Source organism: Carettochelys insculpta, chromosome 16 (genome assembly GCF_033958435.1).
Source record: "Carettochelys insculpta isolate YL-2023 chromosome 16, ASM3395843v1, whole genome shotgun sequence".
In the NCBI taxonomy this organism is placed as follows: domain Eukaryota; kingdom Metazoa; phylum Chordata; order Testudines; family Carettochelyidae; genus Carettochelys; species Carettochelys insculpta.
The window spans coordinates 27828854-27853872 of record NC_134152.1 but is presented as its reverse complement, the minus strand read 5'-3'; the positions used below and the strand labels follow the sequence as shown (position 1 = coordinate 27853872).

The window sequence follows — 25019 nt, the reverse complement described above, 5'->3', positions numbered from 1 at the left end:
CGGAGGGATAGAGGGCTTGTCTGTTCAGCAAGTTACTGTTAGCATGCCTTGGTGTGACTCGAGAATGCACCAGCTTGACATACAGTAGTGCTCTAGATATTCGAGTATGGTTGCTTCATGGCAAGCAGGTACACTGTAGATTTGCAGCCTGGTTTTCTGCATAGTAATTTGTCTTTTAGACAAGCACGTAGTTCCTCTACAGTCTTTGTTTCTGTCAAAACTGTGAAAATGTGTTATAATTTCTTCTGAATCAAGAATTTATATCCTGTCCTTTGCTTCAGTGAGCACACTCTGTCCTGTGTTTTACTTTTCGAAAGTGTGTGTTAGTTGCTAGCTTTTGCATGTTGGACAGCTCTCCTCCTACCCACTTTGCAGGATCTTAATATTAGCCTCAGCCATCGTGTAGGTCAAGTTCGAAACGGCAGAAAGAAGTGGGAAAAAGAACAGCTAATGTGCTAGGAGAGTTACAGGCAAATTCTAAGGGAAAAAAAAACAGGTTTTCAATGTGCTAAGTACCTACAGCTGGTTCTCCTATTATCAGTGCTACTTTGGGGACAAAATCCTTAGATGGAAAATATCCTATGTAACACACACTTGTTAAAATGTTTGGCAGGGTTTGTGGCAAATGTAAGTAACCTTCCTAATATGCTCTTTGAAGTGGCATGCAGGTTTAGAATTAGAATTTTCTCAGTTTATCAACCTTCAACATCAGACTCCTGTCTCAGACAGCATAATACTAGCCTTTGTGAAGTGCTCCCACACTTAGACATTTCAATCTGTTCATGGATTTCTTTTCAGAACTCTTTTTGTCTTTGATCAGTTTCTTTTCCTTAGTCCAACATCGACCCTAATAGGTCAGAACTAGTATAACATGTAACCAGCAGTTCTCAGTCTATTCACCATTGTGGGCTGTGTGTGCTATTCTCTGTGTGTTACGTAGGCCTTATCAGTGCTCGCTTGCTCACTTGCTCTCATTCTCTCCCCTCCCGCCCCCCGCCCCCAGCCCTGAGGATGCCATATGAGCTGCAACTGTGAGCTGTTTGGGCTGTGTTGAAAACAACTTGGTGTAACTGTAGAGTAGCTGAATATGTAACCTTTAATCATTGTTTTGGTTCTACTTCAGGATGGTCACATAGTCCTTGTTTGACAGTTATAAACTTCTTCATGTCTCTCTCTCTCTCTCCTCTCTTCTCTTCTCTCTCTCGGCGGTCACTCAATAACAAGTAGGATGTCTTCATGTCATCCTCCTATTTGTGCATCTGTTGATAGCCAACCAGCCCAATTCTGGAGTCACTGATCTTATCACAGAAGAAGCAGGTATTGGTAGCTGTTGGAGGGGAGCGGGGGAGTTTTTGCTGATCTTTTCACCTTTTCTGCTTCTCTTCATCTGCGCTGCCACAGGATCTCTCAAATTGCACTATCCCCTCACAGAATCCTGCTTTTCACTGGAGATGGTCCTGGGCTAGGTTCTCCTGGGTCTTATCACTGATGCTGCACTTTTTCATGAGTGCCTTCAGTGTCTGCACAGGACTGGCCTATCATGTAGCATTTAATGTGTGTGTTTCATTTCCTCGCTTCTTCTGGCACCCAATGCTCCTCCGTCCTTCCTTCAGTTCTGAAAACAGAATCTGTTTTAGGAGGTGTTGATCAGACATCTGGACCACGTGACCAGTCCAGCAATGTTGATGGTGAATGATAATAGGTTCAATGCTGGTCTCTTCCACAACACTAGTGTTCATGCACCTATCCTCCCAGGAAATATTTCGGGTTCTCCTGAGGCAGTGTTGATATTGTTCAAGTGCCTTCAAATGATTCTTGCATATGGTCCACTTTTCACGTATGTACAGTAGTGTTGGAATAGCCATTGCATGATATACAAGGTTTTTGTGTAGACCCGACTCCATTAGAGATGTTGGAAATTTATTTTCTACCCTATGTATTCATTCCACTTGCAAGTTTATTTCAAAGGCTATTTCAGCATCTGAAAAATGTCTTTGTAAATGCCGTATGTGGCTCTTTTCTGGTCCTGCCCTGGTGGTAAAATTCTACCTGATTAAATATTTGTGGGGGAAAAATTGTTCCCAGGTGTTTGTGAATTTGCAAATGGTCTTCTAACATTTCAGCATTCTTGTGATTATTTCAGTTTTGCTTCTTTCTTGCTCATGCTTAATTTCTATGTCTGCACAGGGCTGACATCTCCTGTAGTGTTTAATGTGTGTGTTTCATTTCCCCACGCCGAAACCTGGGTTTATGTTAAAATCACATTCATCTTGTGCAAGTGTCTGTTCTTTTAATAACATGACATCATTATGGGGCCTGCACAGCTGGAATCTGTAACTTTCTTGGAACTTCCACGGAGCTCAGCACTGAGGCAGACTTGGGCTCTGTGTAATTGCAGTGTTTGTTTCTTTGTTTGGGGAATTGAAGTGCACATTTTGTGCTGAACTCTGAGGCTGTAATTTTTTGTTTACTAGTATTTCAGTGTGATTAGCTTTTGTAGCTTAATGTTTTTCATTTCGTTGTCATGAGCCACTTGCCATTCACCTCTTGGATGTGGATCTCATAAGCCCATGTCATGTCATTGTAGAGACTCTGGAGGGTTTAATGAATATCTGCTTGAATTAGTTTGTATGAAAAATTGTTGTCTGTATTGGGTTGTTTAGACAATTTAAATATGTTTTGCTTTCCTCCTTTGTGACTATCCTTCAAGTTCTGGGCTAAACACAGGGCGGCTGATTGGAGGGTAGCACAGTGTCATGGAAATAAGAGGTGGAAAAAAGTGACAGCAAAGGGTTGTATGTGATTTCTCTGATCTAGTTCTACAACATCAGTTTCCTCTTGAATCTTCTTTCGTACAGGCCCACCATCAGTCAAGAATCATAAGATCCTCCCAAAGCCTTCAGTGGGATGGGTTCACCATTTCCACAAAAATCATCAGGTGTATAACTCAGAAGAGATGTCACCTCTGAACCAAGATCGGTTTACACATTTCTCCTAGGGGAACCCAGTTCCTCTATGACTGCACTAGCTTAGCATTTCTTTGAGAGAGCATCCCTCAGAAACCTCTTATAAGCTGGGTTGGCAAGGAGAGTTTATCAGCCCTGAAATACTCACCCTGTCAGTATTTCCTTGAGAAACCCCAGCTCGGTTTTACCTCCCAGGAATCTAACCAAGCACCTTCCTATCAGGATTTCTCTTCAGGAATTCCTGTGAAGAGAGGAGGTTTTAAACTATTTCTCCCCACTCCACTTCCCAAAAAAATAATCTGTGAATACCATGGCAGGCAACATGGTTCAGTGAAAAGCAAACTGGATTAGGATTTGGGAGTATAGGGCCTATTCCCAACTTTTCCAGTGACCTGCTGTGTGATGCAGTCACTTCATTTACCTGTGTGTCTGTTTTCACCTCTGCCCATGTCTTTCATGAATCTATAGATTGTAAGTTCTTTGGGGCAGGGGCTATTTCTTGTAGTGGGACACTGATTTAATTGTGGTCTCTATATTCATTACATTCATACAAATAAATAATCATAAGTCCTCTATGTCGCAGTAGGTCCCGTGTGTGTGTTACCTGGGGGGTTTTCTACAGTATACTATAATTCTTTCATGTATCTAATTATATTCTTTTGGGGAGTTTCATTCATTTTTGGATAATGATTATCTCTAGTCCCTGTCTGGCTCCGTTCATGGTTTTTGAACTACAATTGGTACCCTGTTTGACAGTCTTGTTCGAGAGGTCAAAGACAGCATAGGTCTGAAGGATGAACAGCTGCAGATATCTGTTAGTTCCTTTTGAATTAGAGGCACGTTATCAGGATGATGGGGAAAACTAGTTGTAGTCGGTTTTGTATTTGTTTTGAATTTAAATATCCTTCATCTTGAAGGCTATAAATCCAACATCTTTCACCAGCCTCAGAAAAACTTAGAGGAAAAAAAGTGCATAAATGTGTAGTTTTCCTTTTGTCAGATAAAAGAGAGAGAGACTTGAAAACCTCAAACATTTAAAGTTATCCAAACAGAATGTTTAGGCCTGCAGTGTTTGAGGTGTTTAGGTGCCTCTAAACTCAGTCCACATGTCTCAGAACAGGAGTGCTGGTAGTTAGGGGTGGCAAGCTGTAATAATTAATACTGCCAATAAGCAGAGATCATAGTGGCTATAAACACAGTTCTGATTTTTATTTTCTTGAAGGCTCAGCTGTCCCAAGTTTTGGAAGAAGTGGGGACCCAGAAGCAAAGAGCAGAAATGGTAAGTCTTCGTTTTCCCTTACTCCTTGTTTTACAGTGATGAAACACTGATGTGCAAATTAAATGCTCTTTAACAATGTGGTTCCCAAGTTCTGGATGTGAACAGGCAGGGACCCTTGCAAGGGGAGACGTATGCATGTCCCATTAAAGACTATCACAGGTTTGACCCCCTTTCCTGCTCCATATTTACTTGGTATGAACTCTGCATTCTATTGAAATTACTCCTTTGAAAGTCTGTATTCTTCTTGGCAATTTGCATTCTACTCATTAGCAGTTCTAGAAGGAAAATATTCTGTTTATTTCGTAATGAATCAGGTACTTTTCCTGGGGGGTTGCAGTTACTTAGATGTGACAGAATACTCTGCAAACTAGGATTTTTTTATTATTTGTTCATTTTTCTTTTGTACTTACCTATTCAGATTCTAACCTCAGAGAAAATTGGGGGAAATGAAGTTGTACACAGTTAAGTTGCTTCACTATATGCAAATGCGTAGGCCATCAATCTACAACCATTCAAGTCCTTGTGGCATGCAAATGAGCAAGTTCCAAAGCTTCAGCTGTAGAACTTTTTTTTAAAGGTGGACAAATCTACAGCATCCAGAACAAAAGATAAGCAATATAGTTTTGTTTTGTGTTAAATTGAGTGAATTCTATCACTCAAGAATGTGAACGTGTAAGAGTGAAGCAGGAGCTGAAGACACTGTTGGCATGAAACTGACTTGCTAACCTATACTTCTGTTATCTTCCTGTTGGCCTCAACACAATTCTGCAAAAGTCTGTTGATCATCAATCCTCCTGCCATTCTCATAAGGACTTGCCACACCTCTGTGAATGCCTCTTAGTTTGGCTGTCTCCCATTGCTGTTCCAATATTGGGCTTTTGGTAAACTGAGATTGCCAGTTGTGTGAAATGGTGCAGTGGCTGTGGCATGTGGATAGATCTTTTTGAAGGTTTAGTCGATTTCACAATGACTTGAGTTTGATGGGAGCTGTGATATCCAAAGACAGTATTAATCCGATGTATCATCTAGTCTCTAAATTCTATGGGCTCTTAGTTTTAAGTTCCGTGCATTTAGCACTGATCCTGTGCTTGTTGGTGATGTGAGTAGAACATAGTTACATCCTTGAGGTTTGGCGGGGCTTTGTAAGCATTTCCGAAATTACTCTGTCTCTAGTTTGCAGTTGCATATCTCACACAGATCAAAAGCTCATCACCTAATAGTTTATTCGGGTAGTCTTCAAAGTGCTACATGACTGCTGTTTCGTTTTGTTAAGATACAGTCTAACACAGCTACCTCTCTGTTTCTATATCTCCCACAGCCAGTTTGGAGCACTCTGTGCTAGCGGACAAGATTGGGAAATTTGAGTTCCTTGTGTTAACATGTGAAAGGCTGTTGCACACTGTGGTTGAGGAGGGGGATACAGGAGTAAGCAGTGCTGAATGTATACTCTGGGAGTAAGTTAATTTAACAGAACACTGGAGGTGTCTTGTGGTCATCTTCACGGGACCTATTACAATCTGTTAGAAGGAGGTTTCTGACTTCTGGCCTGAGACTATAGCAGCTTGGAGTATGGATTGCAGAGTACAGGCTTTATTTAAATTGATGGGATTCATGCAGTAGACCTGAGAAGATTGTTCTGTAGCATGACACACGGTCAGTTTTCTCTCACCACTCCTCATATCCCTTTTGAGAGAAGTTGACTTTTAACATCTTTTCCTCAGAACTGGAAATTGGCTTTGCAGATACCAATAAAATCTCCCTCTTGAAGAGCGATGTGTCACTCCTTTTATTTTTTTGTGGGTGACATGATAGTGTTCCTCTGGTATGCTGCCATTCCATTTCAGATCACCTGAGGTCTCTAAGGCTTGTAGATCAGCCACATCACATCTCACTGCTACTGAACAAATGTTCTCTCCTGACATGTTTTTCCAAACGAGTGGCTCAACTGGGTGGCTTTATTTTCAGACTCATTTTAAACTGATACTTCAGGATTTGGATTCCTTACATCTCCCCTTTGCTTTTATCCCTCTCCCTCTTATTTAGCTGTGATATACTTCTTGTTTGTTTGATGCTAAGCTTCTGTGGCTGGGAAGATCCAATAAGGTGGCTTCTTACCCTGGGTTCTGACAGATGTGGATGTTGCTTTTCACCAGAGAGTCTGCATGAGCTTAATCTATGACTGTAAGTAAAATGGAATAAACACCTGTCAGGTACTGTCACACAGCCCAGTAGGTTTTCAGGCTGCTGATTGGGTAAGTTCCTATGCAGGCGACATCTCTGCAACCACCTTAATGAGTGCTAATAGTTCTCTCACACTAGTCAGAGTGGTATCAAAACAAAAAGCAGTCAAGTAACACTTTAAAGACTAGCAAAATAGTTTATTAGGTGAGCTTTCGTGGGACAGACCCACTTCCAAGTGGGTCTGTCCCACGAAAGCTCACCTAATAAACTATTTTGCTAGTCTTTAAAGTGCTACTTGACTGCTTTTTGTTTTGATAGTGTGTAGACTAGCACGGCTTCCTCTCTGTTACTAGTCAGAATGGTAGAGATGAGATGAAGTGCTTGGAGTTCAGTGGTGTAATGTATTTTATCTCCCTGATGGTTTGACTGGGTGTTTGTAGTTTTGCTACTGTGAGCCCATGGTAGAAAACTCATTTTGGACATGCTGTTATTCAAAATCAAAGCTTCTTCAGCATTAGGTGCATTGGGAGAGTGCTCTGGACTGGAGTGACTGCATGTTATGTGCTGTCAAGAGGAAAGGGGACCTCTTTCAAGGAGTCATGTGGACCTAGAGAATTGTAGAAGAGTGGTGGCATGTGCAGCTTGCTGACAGTGCACTCGCTTGATCCAAAATGCACTGTATCAGAAAGTGTAATAGACACGCTGAGCTAACTGGCATAGTGTATTGCTGCACATGATTCAGTTATTTCTCTGCTAGAAATCAGTTTACTACTGGAAAAAAAAAAAGAAAGAAAGAAAGAAATTAAACAGCTTCAGCTAATTGCAGTTGACAAGACAAAGGCAGTTTGACTTTCCAGTATTAATTAGCAAACCCATACTAATTAGCTTGTATAAGCACAATTCACGCTTCTTTCCCTAAATGCAATTAATATCGCAACTGAAGACGTCTCTGGGCTGTACTGCTATCATTAGCATACTTCACCCTAATTAGACATGGCCAGTAGTGGCTGGAGAAATGAGTTTGTGATTAAGCCATAAAACATGTTCTCATATTTTATACCCTTCAGGGAACTTCAACCTAGAATTTATTGTCTGATTTAAGAGAAATTACCTCTGTTATTGAGTTGTGTAATTATTATAATGGACCTTTGATTTTCTCTCTTATTTTCTTTACTTTATTTATTTTTCCTTATTTGCTTTTTTGGAGAAGAGGGGGATAATTTGTGTGCCCATTGTGAGTGTGCAACTTTTTGAAGAATAGCTGTGTAGTATGTTAGTACAGGATGGTCAGCAGCCAGCCTGCAAGGGCTTTACCCAAGCAAGACCGGGTGACCATTTGTTCTGGATTTTTCAAGGAAAAAAAGCTCATCTGCTTTGTTTTTGCTGATCAAAACTTTTATTTTGTTTCTTTAAACCTATTTTCTGCAAGTTTTGTTTTGTTCATTATGTCAACAAACGAGTTTCTGAAACAAATTATTACTCTTGAGTAGCTTTCTCTAGGACTTGCCTGTATATCGGGGGGATTATTCAATGTGTTCATAAAGACTTAGTTCACTAAGTTTGTGGTTCCAGGATTTTTATGTCTGTGACAATTTAGTTTAATGCTGTTTGTGGGCATATTGGATTGACAGTGCACGAGTCTGATTGCCATTTCTTCTTGCTGAGATGTACATCTAAATATCCTTTGCAGTAAGTGTTAAACAAAAAAGAAAATCCTGACTACTTCTTCGAGTGGTCCCCGTGGGTGCTCCACAGTCGGTGTCGGGCTTGCCTGGCGCCGCAGATCGGAATTCTTCTAGCAGTTTCCACTGGATCGCGTGTGCGCTGATGCGCGCCGCTTCCTTGCACACCTTCGGTCATGTGCGCGATCCGGTCCCCGCCAGTTCCTTCTCAACCGCCAACGGCAGCAGACGGAATCCGCTCCGGCTCTAAAGCCTGAGACAGATAAGATAGTTGTTTTACTTGTTAGTTTGTTGTTTTTCACTATTATACAAAAAAGAAGAGCATACAAAATAGTAGAGAGAAGAGGAACGGAGGAGAGAGGGGCGGACAAACGCTGCCCTGAAGGCTGTGAATGTTATTTGGGTTGTAGAACGCACTGATTAGCGGCTAAGTACCCTATTAACAGTAAAGACTCACCGCGATGGCTTCCTTGGGGTTTAAGAAGTGTGAGTCATGCTGAGAGGATATGTCGGCCTCTGATGGGCATAGTGAATGCATTCGTTGCCGGGGGGAGTCTCATGTTACCCAGAAGTGTTCGCACTGCGCTAAGCTTACAGCCAGGGCCAGGAAGGACAGAGAAATGAGGCTCAAAATGATCTTGTTTGATAAGGCCCTCCAGCCTGAGCCACCGGAGAAGCCTCACACAGAAGGGCCCTCTGGGTCACATAAAAGGAAGGCAACGTCTTTGACCCCCTCTGTGCAGAAGAGGAAGAAACTCTCCCGGGCTCGATCCTTGCCGGCGGTCCCAGTGAGCAGGACGAGCGGAATGCAGAGCCCCCAGCCGCAAGCTGATGAAAGCAGCAGCGCAGTAGCGCAAGTGGCTGAGGCTGGGCCTCCAACTACACAGCAGTCGGCATGGAAGGTGCCGTGAGCACCAGTGCAGCAAGCGCTGGAATTGGCGCCGCTGCCGCACGTGGCACCGGCTCCCGCGGCGCCGACAGCGCAGGGGCACCCAGCATGGGGCCTACCGGCTCCGGAGGAAGCTACCTGTGCGGCACCGCTGTCGATGGTACCAAGCGTGGTGCTGACAACGGGGCCAAGATCCCCGGCACGGGAGGGGGCGGCACCCACCCTGCAGGGGAGGGGGAGACTAGAGCCAAAACCCGGCACCTCAGTCCATCTCCAGGCAGGGCTGTGATGCCCTTATCACCCAGCCCCCCTCCCGAGATACACACGCCGCATCACCGGGCGGCAACTCCACCGGCTTATTTCGGGCCTCCCTCTCCGTTCCTCCAACCACTTTCGCCATGGCTCAGGCCACCTTCACCATTTTTGGGCATGGGTCCCCTTGAGTACTATCACAAACCAGCTTCACCATTATCAGTGTCGTCACGGAGATCCCGCTCTCCCAGACATCATGGGTACACTCCCCGATCGTGGTCCAGGTCTCCATCACCGGGCCCTTGCCCATGTTTCTCTGGCCGTTCTCATCATACTGCACACCGACATTGCAGGTCCAGATCCAGGGGCAGATCCTCTCCCACTACTCGTCAATACTCCCGTGTACACTCTCGCTCTGGGACAGGAACGCAGTTGTCCCAGGGGGAATTAGGTCCAGAGTCCCGAGACTTCCCTTCACAGCCCACAAGGGAGCAAGTATACCAGCGAACTCGGGAGCCAGAGGACTTGGGGGAGGCTTACCCCAGCGGTTCCTCCTCATCCTCCCCAGATGAGGCCATTGCCCCCGGGGATGTCTCCCCTGCGGATGACCTTAAACAATTCCAGGAGCTGTTCAAAAGAGTAGCATTCACGCATGATATTCAAATAGCAGAGGTGCAGGAGAAGCACCATAAACTCATGAAAATTTGAGACCCCCGGCTTCATCTAAAATTGCTATCCCGCTGGACGAAGCCATTATGGAGTCAGCCACTAACATATGGCAGACTCTGGCCTCTATTCCGCCTACGAACAAAGGGGCAGATAAGAAGTACTTTGTCCCAGCCAAGGGCATGGAGTTCCTGTTCAGCCACCCACAACCCAATTCTTTGGTGGCTGAATCGTCCCAGCAGAGGTCGAAGACATCTCAGTACAAATCAGGGGCGTTGGATAAAGATGCTAAGAAATTAGAGCTGTTCGGCGGGAAGGTCTACTCCTCCTCTACCCTATTATTGAGAATGGCAAACTACGCGGCACATCTATCAAAGCATAACTTTGACAATTACTCTACACTCACCCCTCTCATGGATTCACTTCCGGAGGACAAGAAGCCAGTGTTAAAGGCTTTGTCCAAGAGGGCTACGCGGCATCGCGAGCGGGAGTTCAGATTGCCCTGGACGTGGCGGACACAGCAGCACGTTCAACAGCCGCAGCAGTGGTAATGTGCAGCGAATCCTGGCTCCAGACATCTGGTATCCCCAGAGATCTACAGGCGAAGATCGTGGATCTTCCTTTCGACAAGCAAAAGCTGTTTGCAGACTCAACCGACTCAGTCCTCCACTCCAGCAAAGACTCGAGGGCCACACTTAAGACCTTGGGTATCTATACTCCCCCATACAAGAAGAATAAATTCTATCCTCAGCAAAGACACTACGCTTACCAACCACAGCGCGCACAATATCAGCGAGGCTATGACCAAGGGCGCCATCAGCAGCAGCAGCAGTACAGGGCCCCTAGGACGTTCTCAACAAAGCCGTACACCCTTGGGTCAAGCCCAGAGGCAGCAAGTTTGACGGGTATGTCGAGGACTACATTATCAACACCATCGCTCAATGCCATTCTCACCTCATGTTCCATCATCGCCTCAAACCGTTCCACTCCCAATGGCAAAAGATCACCACAGACAAATGGGTGCTAGAAATTATAGCCACGGGTTACATGATCCCCTTCCAGTCACTTCCACTGACGAAACCTCCCACCCGGCCTCCTCTCAGGGACACTGCCCAAGAGGCAAGGCTGAAGCAGGAGGTAGATCAACTCATCTTCATAGGGGCGGTGGAAAGAGTGCCGGAACAGTTCCAAGGGAAAGGTTTTTTCTCATGCTACTTCCTAACAGAGAAGAAAACACGAGGCTGGAGGCCGATTTTGGATCCACAGGGCCTCAACCGATACTTGTGCAAGCAGTGCTTCCGAATGATTACAGTTGCCTCCATACTTACGGCACTGGACGATGGAGACTGGTTTGCAGCCCTCGACTTACAAGATGCTTACTTTCATATAACAATCCACCCGGCACACAGACGCTTCCTCCGCTTCACTGTCAGCGGGGAACATTTCCAATACAGGTTTCTTCCGTTCGGCCTATCCTCGGCACCCAGAGTTTTTACCAAAACCCTGGCAGTGGTATCAGCCTACCTGCACAGGCAGGGTGTGTTTATTTTTCCATATCTGGACGACTGCCTACTGAAAGGGGCCTCAAAGGCAGAGGTCCTATGCATGATACGCGTCACCGCGAACGTTTACTTCACTGCGCCTAGTTATCAACCTCACAAAGTCAAAGGCCGAACCCACGCAAGATATAGAGTTCATAGGGGTGTGCATAAACTCTATCGCATCAAGAGTATACCTGCCCGACACCCGCTTCCGCACCATCAACTCCTTGGTGCAAGTCATGATGTACAGCCCCGCGGTGCCGGTCCTAACGTGCCTGCAACTGTTGGGGCACAGGGCGGCAGCTACGTTTGTGGTACAGAATGCCAGGTTACACATGCGAAGCCTGCAGCATTGGCTGGCGAGTGTTTACAACCGGCATCCCATACCGTCCACAGGGTAGTGTTGCCCACGACGGATGTACGGAGGTCGCTAGCGTGGTGGGGAAATCCCAAGAACCTGCTAGTGGGGGTGCCCTTCCACCAACCACAAATTCCTATTTTTCGCACAACCGACGCCTCCCACATAAGATGGGGGGCGCACATTGTCAGCAAGGTGACGCAAGGGCTGTGGTCCCCTGCGGAACAGACACTGCACATAAACATACTGGAGCTCAGAGCAGTGTTCAGTGCGTGCAGACATTTTTGGAAATACCTGCACGGCAAAGTAGTCGGGATCAATACCGACAATACCTCCACTATGTTCTACATCAATCGACAAGGAGGGGCACGATCCCATGTGTTATGCGTGGAAGCAGTCCGATTGTGGAATTGGTGCATCGCCAACAACATAACGTTGAAAGCCTTGTACTTGCCGGGCGCCCACAACGTGAAGGCAGATCAACTGAACAGGCACTTCGCACTCACGTACGAATGGCAGATCCGCACCGACCTGTTATGGCGCACATTTAGTACCTGGGGGTTTCCCCAAGTCGATTTGTTTGCCACCCAGTGCAACAAGAAGTGTCCCCAGTACTGCTCCAGAGCGGGAATAGGGCGGGGGTCCCTGGGGTACGCATTCATGATCTCATGGAAGGGCCCTCTACTCTACGCGTTTCCCCCCACAATGCTTATCCACAAGGTTCTGCAGAAAGCCAGAAGGGGGAGAGCTCGCATGATACTCATAGTTCCAACTTGGGACCAGCAACAATGGTTTCCCTTGCTTCTGCGTATGTCGGATCGTCCACCACTCCCCCTACCAGTGGCGCTGGACTTACTCACACAGGCTCAGGGGTCCATAGTGCACCTGCACCCTCAGGGACTACATCTACAAGCATGGTTAATCCATGGCTCAGCGCCTTAGAGAGCACGTGTACGGAGAGAGTATGACAAGTCTTAGAGTGTAGCCAAAGGACCTCCACCAGGAGGACTTATGAACAGAAATGGATACACTTTACAGCCTGGTGCTCCGCCAAACAGTTAGCTCCCCTTGACGTTCCTATAACTGTAATACTAGAATACCTATTGGACCTCAAATGAGACAGGCTCTCTCTATCCTCGCTAAAGGTCCACCTCGCAGCTATATCAGCTTTTTGGCACAAAGAGGAAGGGCCCACCGTATTCGCCCACCCTATCGTCATAAGGTTCTTGAAGGGGCTGGTAAACCTGTACCCCCCTCGAAAACTGCTACTGCCGTCATGGAGTTTGGACTTGGTGCTCCACACGCTATCGGAACCACCCTTTGAACCATTAGCCACGGTACCCCTCCAACTCCTTACCATGAAAACAACCTTCCTTCTTGCGATTACGTCAGCCTGCAGGGTGAGCGAACTCACAGCAGTGATGGCAACGCTGCCCTGCACAGGATTCTCAAACGAGATGGTGATCCTACGGTTACACCCAGCCTTCGTTCCAAAAGTTTCCTCGGAGTTCCATCTTAACGAACCAAAAGTCTTACCCTCCTTTTACCCGAAGCCTCACAGCTCCAGTAAGGAGGCACGCCTGCATCTCCTAGATGTGAGAAGGGCGTTGGCCTTTTACATAGACAGAACTAAGTCCTTCGGGAAAACGGACAGGCTTCTGGTGTCTCTCGCTCCCAGGTCAAAAGGGGAAGGCCTCTCTTCCAGAGAATTTCAAAACACATTGTGTCCTGTATAAAACTGTGCTACGAGCTTCGAAAGACCCCTTTGCTGGCCCCATCTAGGGCTCACTCCACCAGAGTGGTGGCGGCATCAACGGCCTTCTTCAAGGGAATCGCATTGAAAGACATTTGTTGAGCGGCGACTTGGTGATCCTACGACACCTTCACCAAGCATTACGCCCTGCATCAGGTGTTCGATGAGGATACCCGTCTGTCGACAGCAGTCCTCTCGGGGGCAAGCTGCACATGAATCGAGTACCCACCTCCTTACTTGGGTTACTGCTGGGTAGTCGCCTACTGTGGAGCACCCACGGGGACCACTCAAAGAAGAAAGAGAAGTTACTCACCTGTAGTAACAATGGTTCTTTGAGATGTGTCCCCGTGGGTGCTCCACCACCCGCCCATCCTCCCCGCTTCGGATCTCTGTCCGGTGTTTTTCAGGAGCATCCGAGGCGGTTGGTCAGGGAACTGGCGGGGACCGGATCGCGCACATGACCGAGGGCACGCAAGGGAGCGGCGTGCATCAGCGCATGCGCGATCCAGTGGAAACTGCTAGAAGAATTCCGATCTGCGGCGCCGGGCAAGCCTGACACCTACTGTGGAGCACCCACAGGGACACATCTCGAAGAACCATCGTTACTACAGGTGAGTAACTAATCTTTTGTTTCCCTTCACTCTCATCTTTTTTTTACTCATAACAAAATTATCTGGCTCAAACATGTTATCCAAATAGTGTCTGTGATCTGTGATCTCCAGCTTCTTTTAGCCCCATTAACAGGTAGCATTTGTGTCTAGACCTTTTTCATCATTTAATCTCTGCAAGAAATATTGTGGTTTGGGTATCAGAGGAGTGTGTCTGTGTTTTTGTTTTCCTGAAGTTCTCTGGGCATATCTGGCTTTTGTCTTCAAAGAGCAATATGGCTTCCATGGCAAATATGAGCTCTGAAGACTTGAGTGGAGTGGATCCTTTTTTAAATCTTTCTAAAGATTAAAGGGAGAGTCAGATATTGTTGCTTAGCAAGATGGGAAGCAATGGAGACTTGGTAATGAAACTAACAAAAATAAATTGGGGGAACTGGAGGCCACAACATAAGAAATTAAGAAAATGATGGGAGAGGAATAGAGAAGGAACGTAGACAGGTGAGTTAAAAGCTGGGAAATAGCTAGGGGGGCAAGTAGCCTGCAAGTGTTATCTTAGACTTTATATTTGAGTGAAATACCAGCTGACATGCAAAAGAAACTCCCACATTTTAGTCTGTGCATATGGGAATGATAATACAGAATAGTGAATCTCAAAATAGAAGACCCCATGGTGGGTAGCTGGGCATTAGGGATAACAAATAAAATATTCGTTGTACCCATATGAATAATGAAATGTGATCAAACGTGCATTCAGGACTACCATCAGGGCATCAATAATGGGAAAGCAAAAGGGTCTAAGAGATGAATGAAGTCCATAGAAATTAGATCACTGAAACTGCTGCTGATACAAATAAAACTGAAGCTAGTATAGATCCCTGTAGATCAGCGGTTTTCACCAGAATGCTGTGGCATACTGGTGTGCCAGGAGAACTGTCCAAGTGTGCCATGAAATTTTGTGAGTTTCCCCTCGCACTGGCTCTTTCCAGAGCTACCGGGAGGGAAAAGGCTGACCCCTCAGGACCCCATTTGTGCCAGGAGTCAGCTGAAATGCAACTTCCCAGCCTGAATGAGCTGGTGAGAAGCCTGCCCCCACTACCTGCTGTGGCAACGGGGAGGGAGGGCAGGAGCTTGTTGGAACTGGGACATGGTTTAAATACTGCATCCTGGCTCTGACAGGTGGGTGGGGAGGAGAGCCCGCTCTTAGGGGTTACTTGTTTACTCAACATCCCCAGCATGGCGTTGAGCAGATTTTGAAAATGTGCCTGTGCTCACTATCTACGACTGTGTATTCTGTGGTGGATTTGAAATATAAATTTGATCTTTGTTTAGCTTGTAGTATGCACTACTGTGTTGCAAACCTCTCTAGTAAGACTGTAACCACAGTAAATGTAAGTAAATATGATGTTTATGAGCAGTCGGTTCAGCTGAAAAAAGTGGGTGTGCCGTGGAATTGTCTCATGGAAATGTGCCGTGTTCCTGAAAAGTTTGGAAACCACTGCTAGATCACCCTGCGTGGGAGATGGCTGTAGAAGCACAGGTATGTCTTCTGTTCCTCAGCTGCAAACTTCAGTAAAGTAATGTTGAGTGTGAAGAAGGTCAGCATCTATAAGAATGCAATGTTTTGGTTTCCAGACTAATTTAGATGACGGTTTATCTCTGCAATATCTTATACAACTCATAGCTTATACATATCTAGCAAAGTCAAGACAGGTGGCTACCTAGGTATCCACCTTACCAGCAATGTGATCTTACCAGACATGTAGTAAGGCAGTTTAGTGAACTATTGAGTACTAAATGTGGTTATAAAAATAGAGCGAGAACTGATCTCAGATGGAATAATAGTTTGGATGCAAAGGGGGAAGATCAGGTGGAAATTTGAAAACAGTTTTTGTTGATTTAAGTATTTAAACTAGGCTTTATTCGTAGAATAACCAACACACATTCAAATTTAGATAGGCAAGTATAAGAAATTAAAGAAGAATTAATACCTTTAACAGTGCCTGCGATACAAATGAAGGCTGACGCGAGTAGAGCAGAAGTGGTACAATCAGTCAGTTAAGCAAGTTGTTGGGTGTGCTGTAAAAATCAATACAAGAATATTGTAATTTGAAACAGAGGGAATGAACAAAGTGAGTCAGAACACAAGGGAGAATGGTAAAGAGAGAAGAATCCAATATCACCATTACCATTGTAACAGCGTTGTGAGCCCTGCACATCAGGAGAAACATTAACTCCTCAATCATGTATGGTGAATCTGAAACAGACTCTTGTTTATGGTACCCTGGTGTACTGTTACATAAATGCCATGCTGATTGGTGGGCTAGGAACATGCACCTTGAGAGAGAGATACTTAAGGATAAATTTAAGAAGCTAATCTTTCTCCTGCACACACTTTTCTCCTGTCCTTATCCTTTATATTAGAAGTATGATTTTGCACTTTCCCTTGGCATTCTGTTCCTTCACGAAATTGGATTGATGGGAAGGTGAACAAGCTAGGCCTTGCAGGAGTGTTGGCATTTTTTTCCTTCTCTTTACATTCTGTCTGGGTGTGGAGCCATAGCTCTCAGGGTAAATTCATAGGAGAAGAGAAAGAAATACCATGACTCTGATATTGTCTACCCTAGTACTGTTCCTAGATAAAAGCTTGGCCTTTGTACCCGTTATAACATTCATGGGAAACTTACCCCCCTCTATTCCCAGGGGGTGGTATATACTAGCAACTAAGGCACAAAAACTGCACCTATGTCTGACTCGTCTTTTTGTAGAATTCCCTCTGTTGGCTTTGTTGCTTCTGCTCCATGTTCCTTCCTTGGAAATTTGTGCTCGGTACAGAAGACACTGGCAGAATCAAAAACCTCAGCTGTTTATTACTGGGAGTAAAGCAAACAAAGACAGGGAAACATCAGGACCTTGAATAGGTGAATAAATCACGTATGACACAGGGAGGGGATCCGCATGCTGCAGTCTCAGATGCTGGTGTATCAGTGCTACGTTAATTAGGTTAGAAAAGGAGACTCTGTGATTCGATTGTACTGGTTTATTTCTGTTTTAAAAATCCATCCAGGCACATGGTATGAAACAGTATATTCTCCTCAAATTAAAAAGAAATAAACTGTCTGTTTAAAAGTCCCATTACAAAAATGAACATGCTGTTGAAACCATTAACATTAAAGTTTTATGGAACTCGGCAGTACTGTTAGGTTTGAACAAGGCAGTTTGCATTTTCTCATTGGACACAATCACAGCTGACGTGGGGTTAAGGACTTTCGTGGAATAGTGGAAAACACTCGAATAGTTTACAAAGCAGAGAGAACTTTTCTCTTTCTTTTTGGGCTCCTGGTTGGTTCCCCATGGGAAAGACAGGTATGGCATGTGAAAAGGGTAGTTCTAGCTCAAATGATGGTCCTTGTAGGTCAGTTTCATTGTATGAAACATGGCTGTGGTCATTCAATCTTGCCTCAGTGTTTCATGACCACCCTTGGAAGTTCCCCTGTTGCAGTGTTGGCTTAGTGCTGCATTTACATCCATGAGTCTGGCTGTAGTGTCATAGAGCTGATAGTTATAACTTAGTATTATTTACATTCTCTGATTGCAACTGCATTGTTGGGGAGCTTGCTGCTCTAGAGTAACAAAATAGTAGTTGCTTTATTTGAAATTCTTCTGATTGCTTGAGAGCTCTCAGAATCTCTGTGCATTTAGGACTCAGTTTTATGGAGATATAATTGCAGGATCTTGGTGTTGCATGATTCTTTGCTGGCTTTTCGGAGATTTATTTCTTAAAAGCATGAGGACTTTTCTTTCTTTACCAGGTACATTCTTCCTTAGTTGTGTCTCACCTGGGCTTTGAGGCTTCAGTGTTTTCTGTCAAAACTTAGGAGTTTGAAGATGATGTTCTTCCGTCTTTCTGAAAAATACCTGAGTTGATGAACTACTGTGGCCATGACTCCAGATTCCCTCACCATGTGTGAATTTTGCCTCTTCCAGTGGACCAGCTCCACTGAAATCCACTTAGGCCCTATTATGAAGGCTTGAGTATCCCACAGGCTTTGTGTTTTGGTGAGTGTCATCCATTAAGCACCATATCTCTCTGCAAAGGATAAACAGAAATATTGAGAGCACTGCTGGCTGTGTGGTTTCAGTGTGGGCTCCTCCCCGCACTCCCTGCTACTTGCTGGACATGTTATTTGTGAAAGGCTTGTTCAATAAGTAGTGACCCTGTAAGCAAACAGATAGAGGAGTAGGAGGAATTAATAGCAAAATCTACCTTCTTTACATAGCTGATATTTCTGCCCTTTGGGAGTTGGTTATATATAGCAGAACCAGTGAACTGATTGGGGCCTGATTTGTGAACTCTCTAACAGACTTTCACAAACAAGGCAGACCTGATAAGAATACCAAAAAGGGGCATTTTGTTAATTGGACTGAGTTAAAAACGTATAGACTTGCAAATCTGTTACCTTGGCATTCCTGCTCAGGACCAGCCCCTATAAGGGCATCTGCAGGAACTTGGTGATGACTCTGAGGTTAGGGCATCCCTCCCACTTTCTTAAAGATTATTCTTTGATACTCTCAGATGATCAGGGTTTCTGTTTAACCTCCTCCTTAAATGACATCTCCTAAAGCATAGTGTTTACTCTGATTAGTTTGGAATATTGGATTAGTGGTATTCAAAATGTTCCAGTTACTCATTCATGAACACCACTTCCTTCAGTACGTAAGGTTTCCTGGGTGTCTCATTCAGGTTCTGACCAAAGTGGACCCCACTGAGCCTGTGAGTTCTAGGGAGAACACAGCCCACTGTGGCTGAACTGCTGGAAAAAGAAGGACACACCTGTGATGACGGGGTTAATGCAGTTTCAGATTGTGACTTTTCCATCCCTGTGAACGGCCCTCCCAGCATGGATTGTCAGTGGAGTCTAAATCCTTAACCTTCAGGGCAAAAGCATAGACTGACCACCATTGTCTCAGGCAACAGTACAACTCCAAGAGCTGTAGCCCTAATAAATTACCTTTATTATTATTATTATTATTTTTATTGTTATTATTATCATCCTTCTTCCACGTGTTGTCATCAACAAGAGCAGGATTCAGAGAATTTTAAGAGAAATGCCTAGGGAACGAATACCACTGGCTCCTCCCCCTATTTTCTGGGATCGTTAAATACCTTCCCTGGCAGCCCTTAATAGGCACTACTTTCCCACTCACAAGCACTGAGTCAGCATAGAAACCAAGCACAAATATATTGGAGGGAAAGGGAAGTATAAACTTGGGAAAGCACAGCCATCTAATTCTGTGAATGCTCAATAAAACGACTCCATGAGAATTTAGCAGTAGTAAGTTAACTCTGTTCCCTGTGTGCTGCTGTGAACATCCAATAGGCAAACGTTCACTTACCCTTCACTTTAGCCTTCGCCATCTTCAACTGCACTCTAGGTTTGGAGGAGAGGTTAGTGTAGTCCACATCGTGAAGTGCACTCAGACAGAAGCAGATGAGTTTCCAGTCCCTGGGGAAGTGCTGCCTCTTCTTCACTGAGATGCCTCTGCCTATAGCAATTTCAGCTCCTCTTAATGGCTGGGTATGAGCTAGTGCTCCAGAGTTCACTCAGCTCTGCTGCTGTCCTCTGCAGCTTCAGTCAGGATCCTGCTCTACATTGCACTGCGCTGAAGAGCTTGTCTCTTTTGTCTGCCAGTGAAGCGTCTTCTCAGCAGCACAGGAGTCTCAGTGGGGTGGGACCAGTAGTATATGGGAACCATGGGCAGAGTCCTTGCCCCAGCAATGCGCTTCTTGTTACAACACAAGGAGCCTCTTCGCCTGTTCTGTCAACTGCACTACACATCTCTCAGGTTACATACAGTGATTGTGACTCTCAACAGTCACTGGAGGAATTCTTGGTAGACAGCATATGCAAATAAAGCTCTCTGTAGCCATACTTCCCTCTCTTTAATCACACCTTGGATGTGGTGGGTGGGGATTAAGAGGAGGAGAGAGCTCCACCCTCTCTGGGGTTCTGTGTGAAAAAGCGTATGCAGATCAAGATTCTCTGTGGCCAGCCTTCACCCCTGCTCATCTGTAGAAGCGTCAGACAGTTACTTACCCTAGAACTTCCAGCCACAGGGCTCACATGCATGTAGATTAGCCAGGGCTCACATACATATAGATTCTGGATAACCTGTTGAAGAGTATTAATTTTACATGCATACATTGGTACTCCAAGGAATATTGTGTTCCTTGGTAAGGGCAGGTGAATGTAGTCTAAAGGGTACTCCTGCAGTACCGAGGTCGATGATCTGTAACAGATCTTGCTTTCCATGAAGAAGGATAACATTTGAAAGCCATGCTTTCTGAAGCTTTGTCTGTTCAGAACCTGGGCAATGATTCACAACATGTCCTGAGCTTTACAATACAGGGGTATGACTGAAATGATGTCAGAACAGAAACACCAGGACTTACCTCCCGTGTGTTGCAGAACAGTATGGGAAAGAGCTTTATAAAGTGTTCCGCATATAAAGTGTTACCTCCAGATTAGTGGAACTGCTATGGGCACCCGCATGGCCCCACAATATGCTAATATATTTATGGCTGACCTGGAATAATGATTCCTCAGCTCTCGTCCCCTATTACCACTCCTCTACTTAAGATACATTGATGACATCTTTATGATTTGGACCCATGGTACAGAGGCTCTAGAAGAATTCCACAGAGACTTTAACAATCTACACCCCACCATCAACTTATGCCTCGATTACAACATGCAAGAGAGACATTTCCTGGACACTACAGTACTAATCAAGGATGGCCTGATCAGTACCACACTGTACCGAAAACCTACTGATCGCTATACTTATCTACACCCTTCTAGTTTCCATCCTGCACACGTGACTAGATCCATTGTTTACAGTCAAGCTCTTAGGTATAATCGCATTTGCTCTGATCCAACTGACGGAGACCAAAAACTACAAGAACTTTACCAAATATTCATAAACCTGAATTACCCACCAGGAGAAGTAAAAAAAACAAATCGACAGGGCCAGACGCATACCCAGAAACCAGCTACTCCAAGATCAGCCCAAAAGAGCCAAGAACAGAACACCACTGGTCATCACCTACAGCCCCCAATTCAGACCACTGCAACAAATTATTAAAGACCTACAACCTATTCTTAATCAGGATGCTACACTCCAGAAGGCCCTGGGTGACATGCCTGCTCTCTCCTACAGACAACCTCCCAACCTCATGAGGATCCTTACTAACAGCCACAGTCTATACCCCAGGAACACCAGTCCTAGAACCTTTCCCTGCAACAAAGCCCCCTGCCAGCTTTGTCCACATATCTTCTCTGGAAATACCATCACTGGACCTAACCAGGCTACTCACAGAATCACGGGCACTTTCTCATGCTCCTCTACTAACATCATATATGCCATCATGTGTCAATAATGCCCAGATGCTTTGTATATTGGACAGACTTCTAACTCCCTTAGACAAAGGGTCAGCGGGCACAAAACACACATCAAAACACTCCAGATCCACAAACCAGTTAGTCAACAATTTAATGGAATGGGGCATTCTGTCAATGACCTCAAGGTATGTGTGTTACTGAAAAGAAATTATCGCTCCTTTGTGGAAAGGGAAGTGGACGAACTGACATTTATATTCAAATTCAGAACATTAACGCATGGTTTAAATCGTGATGTGAACTTTCTGAGTCACTATAGGGGCTCGTCTGCATACTTAACTCAGTCTAATTCTTGATCTTCCCCCCCACCCCTCCACTCTCTGATTTGCTCACCTTGATTATCGTTTTCTGATTTGTCCTCCTTGCTTACTGTTTTTGGTTCTCTGTGTCTTAAATATTGAGTCTGTTCTGGTCTGGCTATGGTCTGAATAAGTGGGTCTGTCCCACGAAAGCTCACCTAATAAACTATTTTGCTAGTCTTTAAAGTGCTATTTGACTGCTTTTTGTTTTGATAAAGTGTTCCCTAATTGGAAAAGCAAAGTCAATGATGTTTATATACTGAGCCTTTCTGTTCTTCATGAACTCACATTGAGACTATGATGAATCATGCACTATCTCCGGGTGACAGGGCTTGATTGTATTAGTTGAGTTCAAGCTTCCTCCAGAGAAGAGTGAGAACTTTCTGCTCTAATGGTTGTCTGAGAGGGAGGGAAGGAGGATTATCAGGTGTGAGTCCCTCCTTCTTCTGGGATTTCGGTTCTGTCTGACCAGGAAGAGGGAAGGCGCCTGGAAAGACTGCAATAAGTTCTGCAAAGAGCTCATACATGTAAACAGCGCACAATTTCAACTTCTCTGACCTGCACTCATTTGCAGGAAGGGGCAATTATTCTCAACTCCTCATTGTGTCATCTTGTAGGGAGGAGAAGCAGCTCTAAGCTCCATCTCCCACCCATTCCCATAATAGTTATGAGCTGTAGTGGGGAAGGACATTTTGCTGTCTTCAGTATATGAGGGGAGGAATTTGTGTTCGTCGTCTTTCCACATCTCTGGCCTCTCAAAAAAGTTGACATGATCCTCCCCATGCTTTATGAAAATTGGCTTATGAATGAGAATATGCACAATTCAGAGATGCTTTATGCAAAATATTTCATGTGACGTCATTGTAAAAGGTTGTAATCTGCTAAGTTTGTATATCCTATTTGTATATGATGCTAGAAATATTGAGCTGGAACCAGAACCTGTTTTATTAATTCATGTAATTTAGTAAATGCCGTTAGTGATAATTTGGAACTTGATGGGTGTGTGATCAAGTCAACAACCTGTGAATGGTGTTTTCTTTCCTGTAAGCCCAAACTGTGGTTGGTCCAGCAAAGATATGTGACCAGGCCACTTGATTCTGGAACCTATTTTGGATCTGATACTTTTCCACTCAAGGGGACAAAAATCTGAACTGAGCACAAAGAATTCCTTCCTTGGGCAAATGGAATATAAAGTGGGGAAACCATAAAATAGGGAGTCACCAGACACCACTTACCACCTTAGATACCTGCTGGGAACATCTGAGGCTGAATGGGGGAAGGATTTGGGACCAAGCTGTGAGGTTGCCTACCTTATGAAAGAGATGGTTAGAGCAAATGTTCAAAGTAAAAATTTGCATGTAACAAGTTTCTTAGTGTATTAGCTTTATTAATAGTTTGGCTTAGTAACTTACTTTGGCTTATCTGTTTTCACCTGCAGTCACTTATATCTTTCATTCATACTTAATAAAAACACTTTTAGTACCAAGTCCAGTGTAAATAATTGTTACCTGGGGGAGGTGGGGAGGGCAGGAGAATCAACCACTGTACATATCTCTTTCATGAATAAAGAGGGAAAACGTATAAACTTTTTCTGTGTAAAACTTTTATCTAGAGTAAGAGGGATTTATTTTGAATTTTGGTCCCTTTTGGGGTTGCATTCCTGGCTCTGCCATCAGCCCTACCACTGAGCTACCCCAGAACTGAGCTAGTTCACTGTCTGTGTAGTTCTGCTGTGGGGAGAGTTACCCCAACTGTGTGCCTTGGCTGGGGCAGAGCAGCATTTCTGGCCCAGTAGGATAGGATGGTGGGGAGCCCCAGAGGGCAGGAAGGCAGGCTCAATGGCTTAATCAGCCCACCAGGTGACAATACCAAGGGCATTTCTGTGATCCAACCCAACATAAAGGAAAGAACCTCAGGGGAACCTCTCTCATGGTAGGACTGACATGGGCCTGTGACTTTTTCAGGATGTAGTTTTGCAAATATTTCTGAGCACAGGTGAGGATGTATAGCCCTTAAATGATGTGATTTAATGGGGTGTATGAGATAATGTGCTGTAGGTATATCTAGAGATCAGGCAGCAGACTAGTGCCCATAGATGATTGTGGGTGTATAAAAAAGATGGAAGCTAAATTAAAAAAATTAGGACTCAAAAATTAGTCTTATTAGCCTTTAATATAATAGCTGAGTGCAGGAAAAGATGCTTCCCCATCATTTTGCCTTCCATCTGCACTGTGTCTCTGTGGCATCAGAATAGATTGTCAGCAGTGCCTGTTCTTTTGGTGCCAGAGGCGTGGTGGTGGTGGTAACAGCTAGGGGCCTCTCTGGTTTGTGCTATCAGGGCAGCAAAGTACCCTGGAGGAAGCTGAATAAGTTAATTTAACCACAGAGACTAGAAGATCATACAACAGAACTTTTTCTGTGACCTTTTAGTAAATAATGAATGGGTTTGTCCTACCTTCTTTGGAGTCACTTAATTGAGGTTGACAGCTCTTCGCTGTATTACAAGCTCTGGCTTGTCAGGTGAATTTTTACTTATTTATGGATATTTCATCGTCTTCTAATGACTGGCTGTATAAAATCAAGCTCTGGCCAGGCCCTGTCCTATTGGTGCTGCTTCCTGTGCTAATGTTTTATACTTCAGACCATTTTACTCTTTCCCTTCCGCTTTGTACCAAGCCAAGTTATTGTTGATGGTAGTCAGCGCATGTATTCCAAAGGCTGGGAAGGCAGATTTCTGTTTCACCAGTATACTAAAGCAAGGGCATTCAGTGATGTGTTGCTGCCTGGGTCTCTTTTTGTGACCATTTGCTTTAGGGAGTATAAAGTTGATTGAAGAGAGCCATACGAGCATGCTGCAAGCTAAAGTGGAAAGGTTGGATCCTGAAGACCTGCTTTATTCTTCGCATTGTGCTCCGTTTCTCTTTGCTAAAGCAAGAGGGTTTTGTGATGACTCATTTAGTTGGAAAAGTTGAGTGCTTCTGAACAAACTCTTCCACAAGCTGTTCTTAGGAAGGGTTTGGGGAACAACAGTGACGATTTCAAGCATCTGTCAGTGTTTCTTGGAGGCAATTGGAAGCCCCTGCTGAGA

At 44.7% G+C, this 25019-nt stretch overlaps 1 protein-coding gene across 3 annotated transcripts in view; it reads left to right on the top strand.

The window, feature by feature from the left end:
• The window catches only part of MAD1L1 (mitotic arrest deficient 1 like 1), a 655729-nt gene that overhangs the window by 352753 nt on the left and 277957 nt on the right, over positions 1-25019 (top strand). For all 3 annotated transcript variants that reach the window (XM_075010828.1, XM_075010829.1, XM_075010830.1), the window contains exon 13: positions 4189-4245. In XM_075010828.1, the coding sequence (XP_074866929.1) occupies positions 4189-4245 (57 nt within the window). The remainder of the gene's footprint in view (positions 1-4188; positions 4246-25019) is intronic.